Here is a 20145-nt window from a genome sequence, read left to right as displayed (position 1 = left end):
TGAACAAGTGTAAAGCATGGCGCTAGTAACTCATGTTTTATTGGCGTTTTCTTTTCCTTTTTTTAAAAGCTATCTCCTACAGGAAGGATATTAGCTCTTTCATTCTCTCAAGGGTCAGATGTAATCTTCCAATATCTAACTTTCTCGTCACCCATCTGGGAAAGACGCCGTCCCTTTAAGGCCCTGGAAAGGGTCTAAGTGTTGGTTTCGGTGGGGAGGCCACGCCCCATCACGTGACCGCAGCCCCAGCGGGGCGGGGCCGGCGTCTCCTGGCTGCCGTCACTTCCGGTTCTCTGTCAGTCGCGAGCGAACGAGCAAGAGGGTGTTCGACTGCTAAAGCCGAGTGAAGCGTGAGTGCGCGGGGCCCCCCACCGTCCCAGCCGGGCCGTGAGCTGCCTTTGGCCCTCCACTCCTCTCGCCGGCAACGGCCGCGGGAAATGGCGGCTCTGCCTTACCTCCCCCTTCCCCTCTTCGGCGTCCCCAGGCCCCCTGCTCCGTTCCTGACTCCGCGCCTGACGCGCTTTGGGCCCTTCCGCGCTAGACTCCCGTCCCCGGGGAGCCGAGCCCAGGCGACGGTCGCTGCGGCCCTGGGCGGCAGATTGAGGCCGGCCGGGGGGCGAGGAGCCGCGGGGAGGGGTCGCGGTCCCTCTAGGGACAATGCGGCGGCGGCTGGCCTAGGTGGGGCGCGTGCAGTTATATACTCTTCCCCCGGCCCTCGCCCTGAGCGGGGTAGTCTGGATACTGGGAGAGCGGATGCGGGCGGGAGGGGGCGGTGGGGGGGGGGGAGAACGGCTGATGTGCTGGGGGAGGGAACCCTTCGAGAGAAGAAAATGGCGCTTGGTGCAAGTCCCGCCCCTTCCCACGCCGTCTTCTCCGCACTTCGCCGCCTCCCACGCCCCCTCCGACCAACCTGTCTACCCTCGCCCGAGGAGCTGCTAGCCACGGGGTTCTAGCAGCTTGCTGGGTCCTTGCGACCCCTTCCCTGGTCTTGTGTTTGTCACCTTCCTGTTATGCCGAAGTCGTGTGCCCTTCAGTCCTGGTTCATTTTCACCTCGGTTTTTCTGATCTTCCTCTCAATCAGCAAAGGCTGAAAGATTCCGTTTCTCTTTTTAAAGTTGCGTTTTGTATAAATTCTACAATAGCGGTTTCAGTATCAGTTACTTGAATTACAAGCTGCTTCTCCCCTCACCCCCACATTGGAACAGGTAAAAATATATTTGTTAAAAGTTGAGAGGCTGGCTTTAGTTACCGTTACCTTTCTTTTCCAGTGGACTTCTTTGGGTTGAATACCAGGTGGTTCTTTGAAAAATTCTTGGGGCGGGGGGTGGGATTGCATTGGGAGTTATACCTGATGTAAATGACGAGTTGATGGGTGCTGACGAGTTGATGGGTGCAGCACACCAACATGGCACAAATATACATATGTAACAAACTTGCACGTTGTGCACGTGTACCCTAGAACTTAAAGTATAATAATAAAAAAAGAAAAAAAAGAAAAATTCTTAGGCCCCCAGGCCGTTTTTAATAACAGACGGTAGTTATGATCGAGAGTTTCAAAGTGAAAAATTATATTCAATTTAGTTACCTTTTTTAAAAATATCTTTTTGTCGTATTAACTAGCATAAACTGAACTAAATTGATTTTGGAGATTAGGTTGCAAAATGGAGCAGAAACAAAAAATGGATAAAACGTGGTCATGAACGTTGCTTTTGCCTTCTGAATTTACTCTTGAAGACGTTACCAGTTAAAATCAGATTGAGCTTTTTGAATTTAATGGCTAGGATTGGGGTGGCCCACTTCTTTTTCCTTGACCTCCTCTTTTGGAACACATGCAACATCAGTGCTAATGCAGGTTTCGTCTAGAGCGCTAGATTATTTATGATTTTTTATTTTGAGGAGGAATTTTAAGTCTTTTTTTCTTGTATTCAGCAAATACACTGTGTTGTGTTTAGGCCCTTTAAGGCATATAGAAATTAACCTATTTATGGCTAGTGTTCCGTTATTGGAACGCTAAGCATGTGGCAGTTTTTTATATCCTACTGCTCAAGGTCATCTCCAAGGTCTGGTTGCAAAATTCAAAAAATTGTAACCTCCGGCATAAATGGGTTAATAGGACCTAATCTCCTCTGAGATGGGGAGAGCAAAAGATATTTTGATAATCAGCGTTTTACGATCTGGTGTTATAAGTGCCTTGAATAGAGGTATCCACATATTTTGGAACTCCTTGAAATTTGGGACCTAGGCTTACTGATAGTTTGCTCTCTGCAAACTTGCACTCAGGCACTCAGTAAACACCCACTTGTAAGCAAGGCACTAAGCTATGTGTGTCTCTGGGGGAACCTGGGGAGCTACCAGCACGGTAGGAATTTGCGGGAAGGTTTTGCACCTCACATAAATAGGTTCTTCAAATTTTAATTATGTTCCAGAGTAGAAAATCTGTGTAAAATGTAATGAATTGCTGAATTGCTGTGAATTGTGTAGAATTTTTTTTTTTTTTTTTTTTTTTTTTTTTGAGACGGAGTCTTGCTTTGTTGCCCAAGCGGGAGTGTAATGGCGTGACCTCGACTCACTGCAACCTCCGCCTCCCAGGTTCAAGCGATTTTCTTGCCTCAGCCTCCCGAGTTGCTGGGACTGCAGGCGCGCCACCGTGCCCCTCTAATTTTTGTATTTTTAGTGGAGATAGGTTTCACCATGTTGGCCAGGCTGGTCTGGGAACTCCTGAGCTCAAGTGATCCACCCGCCTCGGCCTCCCAAAGTTTTGGAATTACAAGTATGAGCCATCGTTCCTGGCCTGAATTGTGTATAATTTTGTATACTCTTGAATTAGTACCTGTTGTTATTTTGGTGATATGACCAAAAAGGCAAAATATGAATAAAATATGTGAAAATTAATTAGATGTCACATTTGCATAGTACAGCTAGTTCCCTGTTGTGTAAATGTTGGAGTCAGTTCCCCACAGTGAATAATTTTACATTAGTTCTGATCTCATTGGTGTGAAGTCTAAAGCAGTAATAGTAGAATTACATTTTTCTGGTTTTAACAGTAATTGTTATCTGTTGCCTTCTTGCAGTCTACCCTACCCATAGTGTGTAATGCCACTAAAACGAAGTATAGAAAGATTCATTGGCTTGGAGAAAGGTTAGAGGTGTAGGAGTGTATGACGTTTAGTTAATTGTTCTGAGTGCAGCACATTGCACCCTGCATGTTATTTGCAACTTAAAAGAGTATAAATTAAAACTTGTGTTCAGTGTAACAACTCCAGTACCACAAAAATGATAGAATGAACCATGGAACTTGTCCTTGATTTTTTTCTTTGATTGGGGGAGAGCTAAGTTGAAAGTAATAGAGTACCTTGATTTATGTAATGTATTTTTCTTTCAGGATGCCTAAATCAAAGGAACTTGTTTCTTCAAGCTCTTCTGGCAGTGATTCTGACAGTGAGGTTGACAAAAAGGTGACTATTACTGCACCAAGTCGTTTTTGTGATATTCAACAATATTGTCCATATCCCATTCTGAAGGATAGTAAAAGGCATATTGACATCTTAAAATGAGGATCTAGATGGGAATGGTGGCTCATGCCTGTTACCCTAGTTCTTTGGGAGGCTGAGTTGGCAGGATTGCTTGGGGCCAAGAGTTCAAGACCAACCAGGCTCATATTGCAAGACCCTGTCTCTTTAAAAATAAAAATAAAAAATGAGAATGTGAATGGGTATTTCTGGTGGTGTGGTTGGTCTGTGGACCACTTGACTAGAAGTGCCTAGGATGCTTTTTGCACATTCATACTCATAGGCCCTAATCAGACTTAACAAGTCTTCTGTTGAGGACCATTAGGAACCCTGAAGTTGCAGAGCCACTGCCTTGGATCCTAGGGTCATAGAATTCTAAGTAGGCCAAAGTCACTATTTGCCATTATTTAGAAATTTACCTGATGTTTTTTGTAAAATGTTTATTTTTTTAAATACGGGGTCTTGCACTCTTAACCAGGTTGGGGTGTGGTGGCAACATCATGGCTCCCTGCAGCCTTGACCTCCTGGTCTCAAGCAATCCTCCTACCTCTGCCTCCAGAGTAGCTGGAACTACAGGTATCATGCCTGGCTAATTTAAAAAAAAATGTTTTAGTAGGGACCAGGTGTTGCTGTGTTGCTAAGGCTGATTTCAAACTCCTGGCCTCATGCTGTTTTGCCTCAGCCTCCCAAAGTGCTGGGATTACAGGTGTGAGCCATCATGAATGGCCATAAAATGTTAATTATGACAGTTCTCTCAGTTACTGGTGTTTATTCTGCACATAAGGTTTTCTGAATTTTAGACTTGGTACATTTTAAGTTGGAATGTACCAAGTTTGTGCTCTGGTCCTTTCCATTTAACTAAATCAGCACCCAGTAAAGCTAACTTGAAACCCATTTTGACAAGATAGGCTTTTTCTGTGTTAGATGACAGCTGCACCGTAATTGGTGCATTTTGCTAAATTGAGCATCTCAGTGGAGCATAACTGAGCGTCTCACTCTGCGGTCAAGTCTTCCGTGCAGAGTTGTTCTTTATCTCATAGAACTTTACATATCTGAGTAGATATTTATATACTAGAAATAGAATAAGTTGGTGGTGTTTTTCCTAATCAGTATATATCCTTTGTAAAATAGCAAGTAATGACTAGCATTAGTAGACCTGTGGTTTCTAAAAGTTTATTCAAAAGAAGCAGGCTCCCCACCTTTTTTTTCCTCCTGAAGCTTAGCAATTTTAGCTATAAAAAAAGGGGAGAGCCTGTGGGAGATTGGAGAAGTTGTAATGTTAAAGTATAAATATAGACTATAACAACACTTGGAAGGGTAAAATAAGGCTTCAAAGACTATACTTGAGTAAATTTCTTAATTTTAAAATTTGCACCCTATATAGTATTTGAATATGTTCATAATAACAAATGTGTATTGAGCTTTTATTTGCCAGACATGCACTAGTCCACAGGGAAAACTTACAGCCTGATTTATAGAATAATTACTTTCTGCATACTGAGCTGAGTTAACTTTTTGTTTGTCCCAAGTAGTAATATTAATCTTGTAAACACTTAACCTTATATACCATGTTTTTCATTTCACGTTTTACATGTATGTAATATTTTTCCTAGCCTCATCTAATTTGATAACTTTCAATTAATTTAGTAATATTAAAATATTTATATTATTTCATCAAGAAGGAACATGACTGCCCTCTCCTGTTTGGATTGTGAATTCTAGTGGTTTTTATGGGTTGTTAGCTCTTTTTGAGAATGAGACTTTCTAATAAGTTTTTAAAATAATGCAGTTTTTAAAACACTTGTGATTTTTGAAAGCTAGTCTAACACATAGCTGTCTATCTTCAATGATTTTTTTTTTTTTTTTTGTGGTGAGGAAGTTCTTGAGTTGTTGGCTCTCAGTGCCCAGTGCAAAATAGCTCTCTTCAGATTTGCCTAGTCATAAATTCCTTTTTTAAAAAATTTTGAGATGAAGTTTTGCTTTTGTTGCTCAGGCTGGAGTGCAGTGGCGTGATCTCGGCTCACTGCAACCTTTGGGTCCCAGGTTCAAGTGATTCTCTTGCCTCAGTCTTCCGAGTAGCTGGGATTACAGGCGTGTGCCACCACGCCTGGCTAATTTTTTTTTTTTTTTTGAGACGGTGTCTCACTCTGTCGCCCAGGCTGGAGTGCAGTGGTGTGATCTTGGCTCACTGCAACCTCAGCCACCTGGGTTCAAGCAGTTCTCTGCCACAGCCTCCCGAATAGCTGGGATTACAGGTGCCCGCCACCAAGCCCAGCTAATTTTTTTGTGTTTTTAGTAGAGATGGGGTTTCACCATTGTGGCCAGGCTGGTCTCGAACTCCTGACCTCAAGTGATCCTCCCGCCTCGGACTCCCAAAGTGCTGAGATTACGGGCGTGAGCCACTGCTCCCAGCCCATAACTTCCTTAAGCTAGCATAAATTCCTTTTGGAATAGGCAGGACATATCCTGGAAATGGAGTAAGTTGGTTGTATTCTTTTTTTTTCTTTTTGAGGCAGAGTCTTACTCTGTCACCCAGGCTGGAGTGGGTTGTATTCTTTCTAATTAATATATCTGCTTCATAAAATAAGTAACTGACTAGCTTTAGTAGACCTGTGGTTTCCAGGTTTATTCAGAAGCAGCAAGGTCCCTCCTTTTTTTTTTTTTCTACCAAAGAAATCATACGTGGGATCCCAAACCACAAAATAACTGTTCCTGTGGTTAATACCATTCTAATGCCTGAAGTGTCTTTGGGATCCTGAGAACAGAGTTTGAAAACATTACTAGATAGAAGGATTGGTCAGATTCATAGTTTTGTCGAGTGAAATTTGCTTGTGTGTATATTTATGATATTTTGGATATAGTCTTTTGATTGTTTAACACTGAGATGTGTTTTATTCTTATGTGTGCAGATTTTAACCATATTCTTTTCTAGTTAAAGAGGAAAAAGCAAGTTGCTCCAGAAAAACCTGTAAAAAAGCAAAAGACAGGTGAAACTTCGAGAGCTCTGTCATCTTCTAAGCAGAGTAGCAGCAGCAGAGATGATAACATGTTTCAGGTAAAGTTGGCTATTTTTTTTTTTTTTTTTTTTTTTTACATGGAGTCTCGCTCTGTCAGGCTGGAGTGCAGTGGTGCGATCTCGGCTCACTGCAACCTCAGCTTCCTGGGTTCAAGCAGTTCTGTGCCTCAGCCTGCCGAGTAGCTGGAATTACAGGCACCCGCCATCATGCCCAGCTAATTTTTGTATTTTTAGTAGAGTTGGGGTTTCACCATCTTGGCCAGGCTAGTCTTGAACTCCTGACCTTGTGATCCACCTGCCTCAGCCTCCAGAAGTGCTGGGATTACAGGTGTAAGCCACCATGCCAGGCCAAAGTTGGCTATTTCTTTAGATTCAGAGGAATTATTACCTGGCTTGATCTGAAGAGTGTTAAAAGTACTATAATCTGATAATTGCATAATATGTGTGTTACAATCCTCTTAACTAGAGACATTTATTAAAACAGAACAAACTAGTTAAAGTATTTTGTACAATGCTGGATTATTGGTAAAGTCTCTAAAGTCCAGTTTTGCTGTATTTAAACCAATGCAAATTTAAATGTTACAGAAATCCAAAAAATGAGATTGAGAACTGCACATTTTGAAAGCAACTTGGAGGAGGCAGGTCAAGTGTTGGGACAGTAAGCTATGAATAGATTATTATGTGCCTAATTTTGGCCTGATGAGCAACAGAAAGGGGAATGAGTTGAATAGGTAAAGTGAAGGAAGTTCTTTAGAGGGACTTGATGAAATCACCTGGAGAGGACTCATATAGCTTCTCTTGGGTTTCCTATCTTGTTTTAGGGACATCTGGCATCTTTGTACAAGAAGGATTTGTGAGGAAGGGGTGTTGGGGTTAAATGGAAGCAGGTGAGATTGCTTAGATGATTGTAGGCTTTAATCTGTATGTGAGGTGATAAGGGATTAGATGGGTTTTCCTAAAGGAGAAATTGTGCTGATTACAAGATACAGGTTGGAAAGAATGGACCAGAGGAATTAGGCAATCAGTGAAGATGTGGACTTGATTGTGGATGTGATTAAAAAAAAAAAATTGAGTTGCTTCTGTAGCACCTGAAGGACTTAGTTGGGAAATGTTCATGTGGGATTATCAGCATGGTTGACTAAAGTTGCCTACTAAAGTGTTAAACAGGAAGAACAGGAAGCAGATGAGGGCATGTCTTGGGTTATATTCAGATAGAGAATGGAAGGAGAAAGAGGTGTAGGTTAAGAGAGAGGGTGAAGGAAAATTAGAAGAGTGCAGTAATGGGAGCAAGAAAAGGATGAGTGTTTCCAGAAGCCATAAGTATTAGTTGAAACCAAAAAGTTGGGTGGAACGAGCGACGACTTTTTTTTTTTTTTTTTTTTTTAGACAGGGTCTCTGCTGTGTCACCTAGGCTGGAGTGCAGTGGTGTGATTTCTGCTCACTGCAACTTCCGCTTCCTGGGCACAAATGATCCTCCTGCCTCAGCCTCCTGAGGAGCTGGGACTACAGGCAATGCTCCATGATGCATGGCAAATTTTTTTTTTTTTTTTTTGGTAGAAATGGTGTTTAGCTGTGTTGCCCAGGCTGGTCTTGAACTCCTGAGCTCAGGTGATCCGCCCACCTTGGCTTCTCAAAGTGTTGGGATTACAGGCATGAGCCACCCTCCCTGACCAAGACTGTAAACATTTATATGACTAGAAAGCAAGGCTAACATACATGTATTTTTTGACCTGTTGATAGCTTTGAAAGGTGGAGTGCCAAGATTAATGTGAGAATGGGAAAATTTAAGTTTTTTTTTTCTAATGCTTATTTTTGCCTTGTTATACTTCTGGGTAAAGAAGATAGACAAAGTACCGATGAACTATTTAGTTCGGAACACACATTTTAGAGATTCGATTCTGTTAAGAGGAGTTTGTGAAAACTAGATCAATTTTTAGGAATTTTCTCACCAGAAAAACAGAGCTTCATTTCTTAAACCCTCATCTGGAAAGATTCCCAAGCCTCCTAAGGCTGACATTGCATCTTTTGAAAGCCTGCCTCTAGGAGGAACATAGGTCATTTTTTTTTTTTGAGATGGAGTCTCACTGTGTCACCAGGCTAGAGTGCCGTGGCATGAATCTTGGCTGACTGCAACCTCCGCCTCCTGGGTTCAAGAGATTCTCCTGCCTCAGCGTCCTGAGTAGCTGGGACTACAGGTGTGCGCCACCACCTCCAGCCAATTTTTGTATTTTTAGTAGAGACAGCATTTCACCATGTTGGCCAGTATGGTTGGCCAGGATGGTCTCGATCTCTTGACCTCATGATCCGCCTGCCTTGGCCTCCCAAAGTGCTGGGATTACAGGCGTGACCCACCGCACTGGCCTAGGCCTTATTTTCAGAGTGGCTTTCAGGGATCTAGTAGTGTAGGCATTGTAAGAGATAGTATAATAATTTCATTGCCATTACAGCTTGATGTACAATAAACATCAGTACATAAGCCGTTCTCTAAATGTAGTAAAGAGTTGTACCAAGGGAAAATCAATACACTAGTCTTTTAAAGTCTGAAATAATTGAGGCAGAATCGTGACTAGAGAGAAGATATTAGAGATGCTTGCTTCCTGGTTCCTTCAGCCCTGATTTTGAAGAACTTCCTTCCGTAGGGAGATAACCTACCTGGAGTGACATCTGTGATTATAAAGAGACTGGAGAATTATCTCATAATCACCTAGTACCTGTGTCTTGAAAGGTCAGAATAGTTGAGGCAGGAAACTTTGATCCATATTTTTCTTCGAGTTAGGCACAAAGGGTCAGTAATACTGCCTTAATTGATTTGATGATTTAAGGATACTTGATACTTTCAAATTACTTAATTTAAAATGATTATAACTGGTCATTTTAATCTGGGGCAGGAGTCTGTAGAATTTTTTTTTAATTTGAATTTTCTTTTTTGTGTTTGAAGGAATTATTCATAACCTTTATCACGGGGTCCCCTGCACAGGAGGTGAGCGGCGTGTGAGTGAAGATTACCGCCTGAGCTCTGCCTCCTGTCGGATCAGCAGTGGCATTAGATTCTCATAGGAGCGCGAACCCTATTGTGAACTGCGCATGCGAGGGATCTAGGGTGTGCGTTCCTTCCGAGAATCTAATGCCTGATGGTGGGATAGTTTTCATCCTGAAACTGTCACCTTTCCCCTTCCCTGCCTGTCGTGGAAAAATTGTCTTCCATGAAACTGGTCCCTGGTGCCAAAAAGGTTAGGAACCGCTGCTTTATCAGATCTTCAAAGGGGACAGGGAATCAAATTCATATAAGAATCACAGTTCTTTATGAGGTATATGGTATTTTTTGCTGCTAATCTCCAGATTTTGTGGATATAAAATATTTTCTGTCATCTGATTTTATTTTCTTCCAATAAAATGGGATTTCAGTGATCTTTATTTTTTCTACTTTTTTTTTTTTTTTTTTTTTTGAGGTGGAGTCTCGCTCTGCTGCCCAGGCTGGAGTGCAGTGGCCGGATCTCAGCTCACTGCAAGCTCCGCCTCCCGGGTTCACGCCATTCTCCTGCCTCAGCCTCCCGAGTAGCTGGAACTACAGGCGCCCACTACCTCGCCCGGCTAATTTTTCGTATTTTTTAGTAGAGACGGGGGTTTCACCGTGTTAGCTAGGATGGTCTCGATCTCCTGACCTCGTGATCCGCCCGTCTCGGCCTCCCAAAGTGCTGGGATTACAGGCTTGAGCCATCACGCCCGGCCTTATTTTTTCTACCTTTAAGTAATATGTCCCCTATACTAATATCTCATCACTTGTTTAATTTTTGCTAATAAGAATTTGTCAATTTTCCTCTTTTTTTTTTTTTTTCTAAAGGAGAAGCAAATGTTGGGCAGATTTCTTTTTTTTTTAAGAAATGTTTTTGAGGTATAGTTTATGTACAATAAAATGCACACATTTAAAAGCATACTTTGATAGACTGTGATAAATGTACACGGTTTTGTGGCCAGACCATTTTCATCACCCCAGAAAGTTCCTCTTGGCTTTGCAGTCATCGCTCGTGTCCTAGGTAATCACTGATCTTATTTCTACCACTATAGATTTTTGTTGCCTGTTCTAGAACTTTGTATAAATGGATACATGCAGTCTGTTTTTTGTGTCTGGTTTTTGCTTAGCATAATGTGTTGAGATTAGTCCTTGTTGCATATATCAGTAATTTGTTTTTATTGCTGAATAGTATTTTGTATGATAATACTACAGTTTGTTAATCCATTCACTTTGGATGGACATTGGAATTGTATCAAGTCTTGGGCTATTAGGAATACAGCTTCTGTGAATATTCTTGTACAAGTCATTTTGTGGACATTTTTGCCCTTTTGGGTAAATACCAGATATATTTGCTGAGTCATAGGGTAAGTGTGTAACTATATAAGACACTGTCAAACCACTTTCCATAGTAGCTGTAGCATTTTACACAGCCATCAGTACAACTTACGAGATTCCAGTTGTACCACATCCTCACTAGATATTGTCAGTCTTTTAAGTTTTATTCTTTTTAGTTACAATGAATGTATAATAGTAACTCATGGTGCTTTTACTTTGCATTTCCCTCATGTACAGGTCTTAATTCATTGTACATCTTTAGTGTGTTTATTGGCTATTTTTACATCTTTTGTGAAGAGCATCTTTTGGCCACTTAAAAATAATGCCAGGTCATTTGAGTTGTAACGCTTTATGTATTTTGGATATAAGTCCTTTGTCAGATGTAAGTATGATTAGTTTTTTTTTTAGACTTCAGGGACACTTTAGTTTTCAAAGCAGTCTAGTTTAAAAATGAGTGAAGGTTAACAGAGAAGAAAGAATATGAAACCAGAGAGACAGAATCAAACAGACAGGATAAGGGCGGACTGGCAGTTGGTCAGGGGCATCTGTGACAGATCTTCTCTCTTGGAAAGGAGGTTCTCACCAGTTCTGGTCAGTTCATCATTTTCTTCATGTTCACAGTTCTGCTCCTTCCTTAGGCTGTGCTGGAAGGCCAAGACCCCTGTGGCTGCACCTTGAGTGAATATTTTCTTTAGGTTTCTGGTTTACCTTTTTATTTTCTGAAACATCTTTTAAAAAAAGGCTTTAGTGTAATTGTCTATTAATTTTTCTCCTCTTTTGCTTAATGCTTATTTTCTGTCCCAGACATATTTTGTCTACCATGGCCACAAAAAGTTTTGCCAGTGTTTTTTCGTAGAAGTTTTATAGTTGTAGTTTTCACGTTTAGGTCTATGATTCATGTTAGAATTAATTTCTCTGTGTGTGGTGTAAGATAGGGATTTAGAATCTTCCCCACCCCCAATGCAGACGCTTGTTGTTTCAACATCATTTGTTGAAAAGAGTATATTCTTATTCCTTTGAATTACCCTGGATTTTACCAAAAAAAAAAAAAAAAAAAAAAAAACCAAACAAAAACCAGTGAGTATATCCAATGTGTGTGTAATTTTTGACTCCATTGTGTTCCATTGACCCCTATGTCTGTCTTTACTGCAGTGCCACATTGTCTTCCCTTACTGTATTACAGTGAGTCTTAAAAAGTGCTTAGAGACACTTTGTTGAGGAAAGCCTGTTTTCTCTGGAGTTTGTAATTTGTGGTAAGCAGATACGTAAGATTTTTGAAAAATAATTTTCTGTGAATATTTTTAAGTTCTCAATCTTTGAGGTGCATTGAAGATGTTATTTGAAGTGAAATGAAAAGGAAAACTGTTATTATTGACTGGAACTCTGGATTTGTATATGGTTGAATGGTTGGTGAAGCATTGTAGCTAGTTGCATCTGTGGATTCCTATTGGTTGTAGTTTGTACTGCAAAATTTTGCTTCCTTTTTTTTTTTGTGGTAAAAATCATAAAAGTGTATTCACATTATTGTGTAACAGATTGCCGAAACTGTTTCGTCTTGCAAAACTGAACTTCTGTAGCCATTAAACAACAGTTCCCTTTCTCCCAGCCCTGGGTAACCACCATTCTACTTTTTGTTCCTATGAACTTGACATCATGTAAGTGGAATCATAAAGTATTTACCTTTTTCCTTTTTATGACTGGCTTATTTCATTGACATACAATGTGACAGGATTTCCTTTTTTAAAAGCTGAATGATACTCCATTGTGTGTCTATTCCACCCCCCTCCCACTTTTTGTTTATCAGTTCATCTCTGGGTGGATATTTGTGGTGTTTCCACTTCTTGGCTCTTGTGAATAATGCTGCTATGAACATGGGTATGCAGATGTCTCTTGGGGTCTGTGCTTTTACTTCTTTGGGATATATACCCAGAGGTGGGATTGCTGGATCATATGATAGTTTAAACAGTAATTTCCTTTGGCTGCAGTTCTGATATTGAGAGTAGTACAGTTGACCTTTGAACAATGCAGGGTCAGAATGCAAGGCACCAACCCCTGTGCAGTTGAAAATCTGGTTATAACTTTTGACTTCGCCAAAACAAAACTGCTAAGTATAGCCTACTGTTGACTGGTAGCCTTACCAGTAACATAAGTGGTTAACATATATTGTATGTTATATGTACTGTATGCTGTATTCTTACAATAAAGTAAGCTAGAGAAAAGAAAATATTACTAAGAAAATAATATGGGAGAAAAAATACATTTTACTGCACTGTATGGTGTTTATCAATAACACTAGTTTACGTTGTCTGTTTATAAGATATATCATGTTAGAAATTGTAGGCAACCATAGCTGCAGATTTCAGTCCGTGGTACATATGAAGCAATTCAACTTTTAATTATTATTTTTTTTGCTTTTTAAAATTAAAGACAGAATCTTGCTGTGTTGCTCAGATTGGGCTCAGGTGATCCTCCTGCCTCAGCCTCCTGAGTAGCTGGGATCATAGGCATGCACCACTGCTTCTGGCGTTTTTTTTTTCTTGTGATGTCATGCCTTCTCTCTGCTTCTTGGGAGCACTTTCAGCATCTCTAGGGGCACTTGTATAGGACTCATCGTGTTAAGGTTTATGGTATTGCACTAATCATGATGAAAAATATGTGAAAACCGTGAGAGATCACTTTTTGCTGCAGTACACAATTTGTTGGAGACATGAACTGCTCAGCAGAGATGATTAGCATCACATGGTGTTTTACACAAGGTGTTTTAAGCAGATATTTGTAACATTTGAGCACACTGAGGTAGCAACAGGAACTGGCTATGAAATTATTAGCACTACTACACTATGTACTGCAGTTAATTTTATGCAGTTATGATTTAATCTTTGTTTACATTTCTACTGTGTCCGTGTGCATAAGTTTTGATACATTTTAACTTCATATAATAGATTTGTGTGTTTTATGATAGTAATTGATAACCTCATATCTATGTATGTTTTATGCATTCATGACATACCTAACTTTTTCTTAGTGTTGTCGTTATTTCTAGGCTATGCAGTTGTTCTGTGAGTTTTTTCAAATTGTCAAGTCTGCAAATTTTTTTCCAGTATGTTCATTGAAAAAAATACGCATATAAGTGGGACCTGCACAGTTCAGAGCCATGTTGTTCAAGGGTCAGCAGTAACCATTTTCATGATTAGATGTAGAGTGAGCATGCAGCAGGTTGTGAATATGAATACAATTGAAACAGATACCACTCTTGTAAGGAGCACCTCTTTTTATGTTTGTTTCTTTTGCAGATTGGGAAAATGAGGTACGTTAGCGTTCGAGATTTTAAAGGCAAAGTGCTAATTGATATTAGAGAATACTGGATGGATCCTGAAGGTGAAATGAAACCAGGAAGAAAAGGTGAGGTCTGATTACTTGAATTTTGTTATAGTGTTGGGACTAAACTAAAACTTTTCTGAGTAGCTTACTTAACTTGAAATGTTGGCAGGACACACGGGGCAAGGAAGAATCTTAGTTGATTCTCTATCTTCTGTAGTCATTTTGGACATGATACTTAACATTTTTTTAAAGAGATGTCTTAATACAGCTTTTGGGAATAAAACCCAGAAAAGTAACACCCCCTAGTATCACTTCAATTGGCTGCTAATATACTTGAACAATCTTTAAAATGGTTTATAGCAATTCTGAAGCAGATTAGGCACTATCTGGGAACTTGTAAAATCTGGAATGGAAAATCTCGGTTTACAATGCTTCCTTTTGATTCAGCTCGTAAAAGCTATTCTTTAGGGCATTATTCTTCAAGCGGATCTCTGCTGTCCTTCCATTTGTGCTTCATCCAGTCCCAAGCCTCTTAGCATTCTGGAAGCATATTTTATATTATTCACCAAACAGCTAGAGAAGGTGAGCCAACCTAAATTTGTATATTTGGATTGCTGCTCTAGGTTGACCCTCAGCTAAAGAAAAATGCTTCCTTATTTAGTTTTACTCTGCTTGCCTGTTAGTTTGAAAGGTACCACTTGTTTGCTTCATTCAGTTTTTTGTTAAACTCAGCCTCTATATGTGTTTATACGCTTTCGTATTTTCTTCAAGTCACTTCGGGATTGGTCATTCACGTACCAGAGTGGCTGATGCCATATTTCTTGTTTATTCTTTTTTTTTTTCAATTTCATGGCCTTCTGGCAGTTTTCTGGGAGTACTTTCTGCTAGTTCTTGTTTACTTCTCTGTTTATATGCATCAGTATTAGAATGCTAGAACATTAAAGTACAAAATACAGAAAATATAAAATTTCTGTTCATACTTTTACATCTTAAATAGGAAAGACATATCTCACATTTTTTAACCGTTTATGTGTTGGGTTATATGCTAAATTCATTATTCGTGTTAATCATTTACAGCAACTCTTTGGGGTGTGGATACCATTTTACTGGTGAGGAAACTAAGGCTTACAAGGTGTTGTAGTTCTTTTTTAAGGATCATACGCTTAGTGAAAGTGAGGCTGGGATTTTAACCCTGACAGGATGACCCTGGAATGCAGTTACCTGGTATATACTTTTTGAGGAGTCCTGTATGAATCAGGTCCTGGGAATTTTTCCAAAGTGAAATGAATGCTTCTGGAAGAACTCAGCACAGTTACTCAGCTTGAATTTCTGTGGAAATTTTGGGCAAATATTGGAACCAACTGGAAATATAGTAATGGGGTATCACATGCCAAATCTGGACCTGACCATTTTAGCCTGATAGTTGGCAGGTATTAGTAAGATGTGTCTTCAAACCCTCATTTATTCTCATTGGTTAAAATAGGTACTATGCAGGATGCACTGTGGAAAGTAAGACTGGATATGAGATTGATCTGCTTAGTAAATTGTGATGATGATTTGTTAATTAACAAATGTAAGAGATGTACATTTGATTTCAGTATTGTAGCATTGTGTCAAAGTGGCATTTTTTTTTTTTTTTTTGAGATGGAGTCTAGCTCTGTTGCCCAGGCTGGAGTGCAGTGGCGTGATCTCGGCTCACTGCAACTTCCGCCTCCCAGGTTCAAGCAATTCTCCTGTCTCAGCCTCCTGAGTAGCTGGGATTACAGGTGCCAGCCACCATGCCCAGCTAATTTTTGTATTTTTAGTAGAGATGGGGTTTCACCATGTTGGCCAGGCTGGTCTTGAACTCCTGACCTCAAGTGATCCACCTGCCTTGGCCTCCCAAAGTGCTCGGATTACAGGTATGAGCCACTGCAGCCGGCCTAAGGTGACAATTTTGATAAAACAGTATTCTAGTTGGAAGTATGAATATCCTCAATGCTTAAATAGATTTTCACCTTTGAATTTTTAAACTTTGTTTTAGGTATTTCTTTAAATCCAGAACAATGGAGCCAGCTGAAGGAACAGATTTCTGACATTGATGATGCAGTAAGAAAACTGTAAAATTCGAGCCATATAAATAAAACCTGTACTGTTCTAGTTGTTTTAATCTGTCTTTTTACATTGGCTTTTGTTTTCTAAATGTTTTCCAAGCTATTGTATGTTTGGATTGCAGAAGAATTTGTAAGATGAATACTTTTTTTTAATGTGCATTATTAAAAATGTTGAGTGAAGCTAATTGTCAACTTTATTAAGGATTGCTTTGTGCCCACCACCTAGTGTAAAATAAAATCAAGTAATACAATCTTAACTGTTGTGGCCTTTTTTGATCATAAGAATTGGTACTGTTTAAGGCCAAAAATAACAGTTTTTATAGATCTTTTAGTTTCAACTCAATTTTTACAATAAAAAGGATTCGTATTGCATTGAGCTTATAAACTTACGGTTTGAGAACTCCATATTTGATCTATTCTCTTCCAATCAAATGTCTAGGCTTGTTTGACTTTCACCCCAATGATTTTTCACTCTTTTTATAATTGTTTACTTCAGTTTCCTTTAATAACTTAATCTCTTCATGTTCAGTTTTTACTTCACTCTTTATTCTTTTCTTTGAGTATGTTATGCTTATTTGGAATGTCAGTGAAACTGTCAAAATGTTATCTCAATAGGATACTTACATGAGAACTACAATCACCAAATCTACTGTATTCAACATTAGCAGATCTAATTTGATAAACAACATGGCTTGTGTGAAAATTGAGCAGGTGTTTGTTTACCCATAGTGTTCTGTGTAGTTATTGCTTAGTCTGCAGAAAATAATGACTTAGATGAGATGTCTGACTTGCTTTCACTTATTAAACATGTTCACCATGGGATGATGTCTGTAACATCAGATATTGTTAAACTAGACTAGGATTTAATAAAAATTGTGAAAGCTTACTGGCCTAACATTTTATTTTATAGTATTGAGTATGAATTATATGTAGCCAGAGATGTCATTAAGTTTTACTGTTACAGTAGGTAATATGGTTAGTTTGTAGGGAAAAGAGCCTATGAGCAAATGCTTGTGTATTTTGGCCTTTGCCCCAGTAGAAGAGACCAGTGGCATTCTAGGCTTGGTGTTACTAAGTTTTAGCAGACACTAGTAAGTGGTTTGTATTTAACCATACTGATGAAGCAGACAGATCGAGGCACAGATTTTAGTGGCTTTGTGGCAATAAATAGGGCATGGTGTGCCTTAGGAAAAGAATGTTTATAAAGGGAATTATAACTGAAATTAAAGGAGGCGGCAGTGAAGAACAACTAATTCTCTTCTATCTAAATGATAGATGCATGATATTTTGAGATTTTTATAACGAGTGGAACACAATTCTAGGTAGACTAGAAAAAGGAAAGGTTTAAAGACATAAAAGATTCTTGTTGACAAATTATTTTTGGTAGCAAATCTCAAATGGTTACCTGCTATTAAGGGCTGCCATATCAGAGTTTTGCACTATTTTGCTACCAAGTTTGATTCGTACATCTAAAACATTTTGTAGTTGATTGTCAAGGACTTAATTTGAAAATCATTTGCCAGGCCACATAGTTATCAATTTTTTTTTTCTAGTAGCTATTCTGTTGTATTTTTAAAACATTTTTTAGATGACTTTTTAAAGTATATTTAGCAGTAACCTTAAGAGGTTCAAATTGGTGAAATCTCTTCTTGTAATTTAGCCTTCATCAAATAATAGGTACCAATGTATTAAAAATTTTTTTTTTTTTTTTTTTTTTTTTTTTTTTTGCAGCCCCTTGAACCTAGAGTAGGTTCAGAGAAACTCCCAAAATTTGTACGTTAGACACATCATGCTTGATTGGTAACTTCCCTCCTTTTTTGGGGAACGTTTGTGTCCTATTAACTTAATTGGATAGATTTGTAAATATTTCTTATTTTTGGCACACAGGAAGGGTAGTTAGAATACAGAACTTTGATTTTTGGTGTAGATGCAGAGGGAATGATGGGTAAATTTCCTAAGTTTATATGAATTTGGGGGGTGTATGCATTTTGAAACAATCTACTAACAGATGGTGCTGAAATCTATTACCTACATGTTATCTAGTTGTTTAGCATTATGTTAATGAAACCTCCTTGTAAGGAGTGTTTCTTTGGCACAGTTGGTAGGTTGACTGCTAACTTCATTTAAATGTGTTACTGGATATGCAATATACTGAGATTATTAATCCGTTTTTTGTGTATGGGAAAAGAGAACTGGGTTAAAAGAAGCAAATTAACTTGTTCTGAAAAGAAAGTATAGATTAATTTTGTTTTCTGTTTAAATTTTATCTCCTTGGTAAAGATTTTTTTTTCCTAGGCAGAAAGCTTGGCATTTTTAGGCATAGATACCTTACCTTACAATGCCAAAATGAATTTAATTCCAGTACTCAGGTTTTTCCCTTTAATAGACTATGTGTATCAGGGCTTTCTAATGGGTTTTTCTTCTGTTTTTAAAATGTGAGCAGCATTTGACCAATTTCCAGTGCTCTTAGCATTTTACTTAACGAACAACCACTACAAAAGAAAATATTTGTAATTTGATTGTGTTTTGCTTTGCTTCATCAATGCCTAAGAACTTAAGAATACTCCTACTTCATTAGCTACTCAAGATGCTGTGACAATCACATCTATTCTACATAATGTGTTTAGAAACAAAGAATTGGGTGAAAAATGAAATAAGTATATTCTGACTTGGCTATTGAGGAGAAAAAGAAAGAATTCAGTATTAAGTGTTCCTCACAGGAGATGTGTTAGCAGAATACCATAAAAGTTTGAAATCTTTAAAAAGTACTAATATTTAGGTATCTCTCCTGAAATTCTTTGCAGTTCATTTTTTATGGCAATTAACCCAATGAAACACTCAAAAGTGTTTTTTTTTTTTTTTTTTTTTTTAAGTGGTGTTTTTCCAGATAAACTCTAGGGTGAACATTCACATAATCACAAATATGTAATTCTGTACTTGTGGAATGCCTGTATGCTTTGTTTTCGTACATCTTCCATGGAGATGTCTGAATATAATACTCCATCTGTGAATATTTTAAATGTCAAAATAAAAGAAAGAAATCTGCCCTTTGTGTTATCCCAGTTTCACAAACCTGAAGGTAAATGGGTAATTTGTCTGTTGAATGGGTTTGATTAATAGTATGCCTTTCTGTGTGAATGCTTTGGAATGTGGATTAGTCTTGGGTCCGTCCTTTCCATCTACCTGATCCAAATGGAAAAATGCAAACACTTAGGTGTACACAGGCTCTTTTTTTTCTTTCTCCCTGTAAGTGCCTTGTAGTCTAATGATTCCTTCATATACTTGACTGTGTCATGGACTCCTTTGAAGATTTCAGACTTATATTTTCATTTATAAAGTCCCTATTTTGCTCTTGGTTAGTGTTTTTGCTTAAGATGATACGTTGAGGGCCCGTTTCAATTTCTGTTTAGGAATAGAAAGATCCATGGTATATTCACTTAACTGTAAATTTGCTTTTAGTAAAACATAATTCAGCCAGAAGAAGGAAAAAAAGTAGTACTTGGAGTTTACACAATCACTGACTTGATAGTTTTGTAGTATGGCTCAAAGGAAGTTACTGGGATAGGAAAGGTATTTGCAAAGTACTAAACATTTAAAAAATTATGTGGAATTAAGTATTATATAACAGTTCACCCAATAGTTACGTACATTTTAGTAAAAGATCTTGCTGCAGCCCAGCATGGTGGTTCACTCCTGTAATCCCAGCACTTTGGGAGGCCAAGGCGGACGGATCACTTGAGGTCAGGAGTTCCAGACCAGCCTGGCCAACATGGTGAAACCCCATCTCTACTAAAATGCAAAAATTAGCTGGGCATGCAGGTGAGCACCTGCCAGCTACTCAGGAGGCTGAGGCAGGAG

At 38.9% G+C, this 20145-nt stretch overlaps 1 protein-coding gene across 1 annotated transcript; it reads left to right on the top strand.

Moving 5' to 3' along the window:
- Window positions 1-236: 236 nt before the first annotated feature.
- LOC105473028 (SUB1 regulator of transcription) lies at window positions 237-19333 on the top strand. The gene is made up of 5 exons (XM_011726589.2): window positions 237-350; window positions 3383-3455; window positions 6442-6564; window positions 14167-14275; window positions 16218-19333. Exons 2-5 carry the CDS (start codon window positions 3384-3386, stop codon window positions 16295-16297), a joined length of 384 nt encoding a protein of 127 aa, XP_011724891.1. The 5' UTR covers window positions 237-350; window position 3383; the 3' UTR covers window positions 16298-19333.
- Window positions 19334-20145: the final 812 nt, after the last annotated feature.

Source organism: Macaca nemestrina, chromosome 6 (genome assembly GCF_043159975.1).
Source record: "Macaca nemestrina isolate mMacNem1 chromosome 6, mMacNem.hap1, whole genome shotgun sequence".
In the NCBI taxonomy this organism is placed as follows: Eukaryota; Metazoa; Chordata; class Mammalia; order Primates; family Cercopithecidae; genus Macaca; species Macaca nemestrina.
The sequence above is the reverse complement of the archived record's forward strand: the minus strand, read 5'-3'. Positions and strand labels throughout refer to the sequence as shown.

What these genes read in the sequence shown, in the direction of transcription:
- LOC105473028 (XM_011726589.2), top strand. Translation starts at nt 3,384, where the DNA reads ATGCCTAAATCAAAGGAACTTGTTTCTTCAAGCTCTTCTGGCAGTGAT. An exon ending in GAGATGATAACATGTTTCAG is followed by an intron (nt 6,565 to 14,166) that starts GTAAAGTTGGCT and finishes TTTCTTTTGCAG; the next exon opens with ATTGGGAAAATGAGGTACGT. An exon ending in AATGAAACCAGGAAGAAAAG is followed by an intron (nt 14,276 to 16,217) that starts GTGAGGTCTGAT and finishes ACTTTGTTTTAG; the next exon opens with GTATTTCTTTAAATCCAGAA.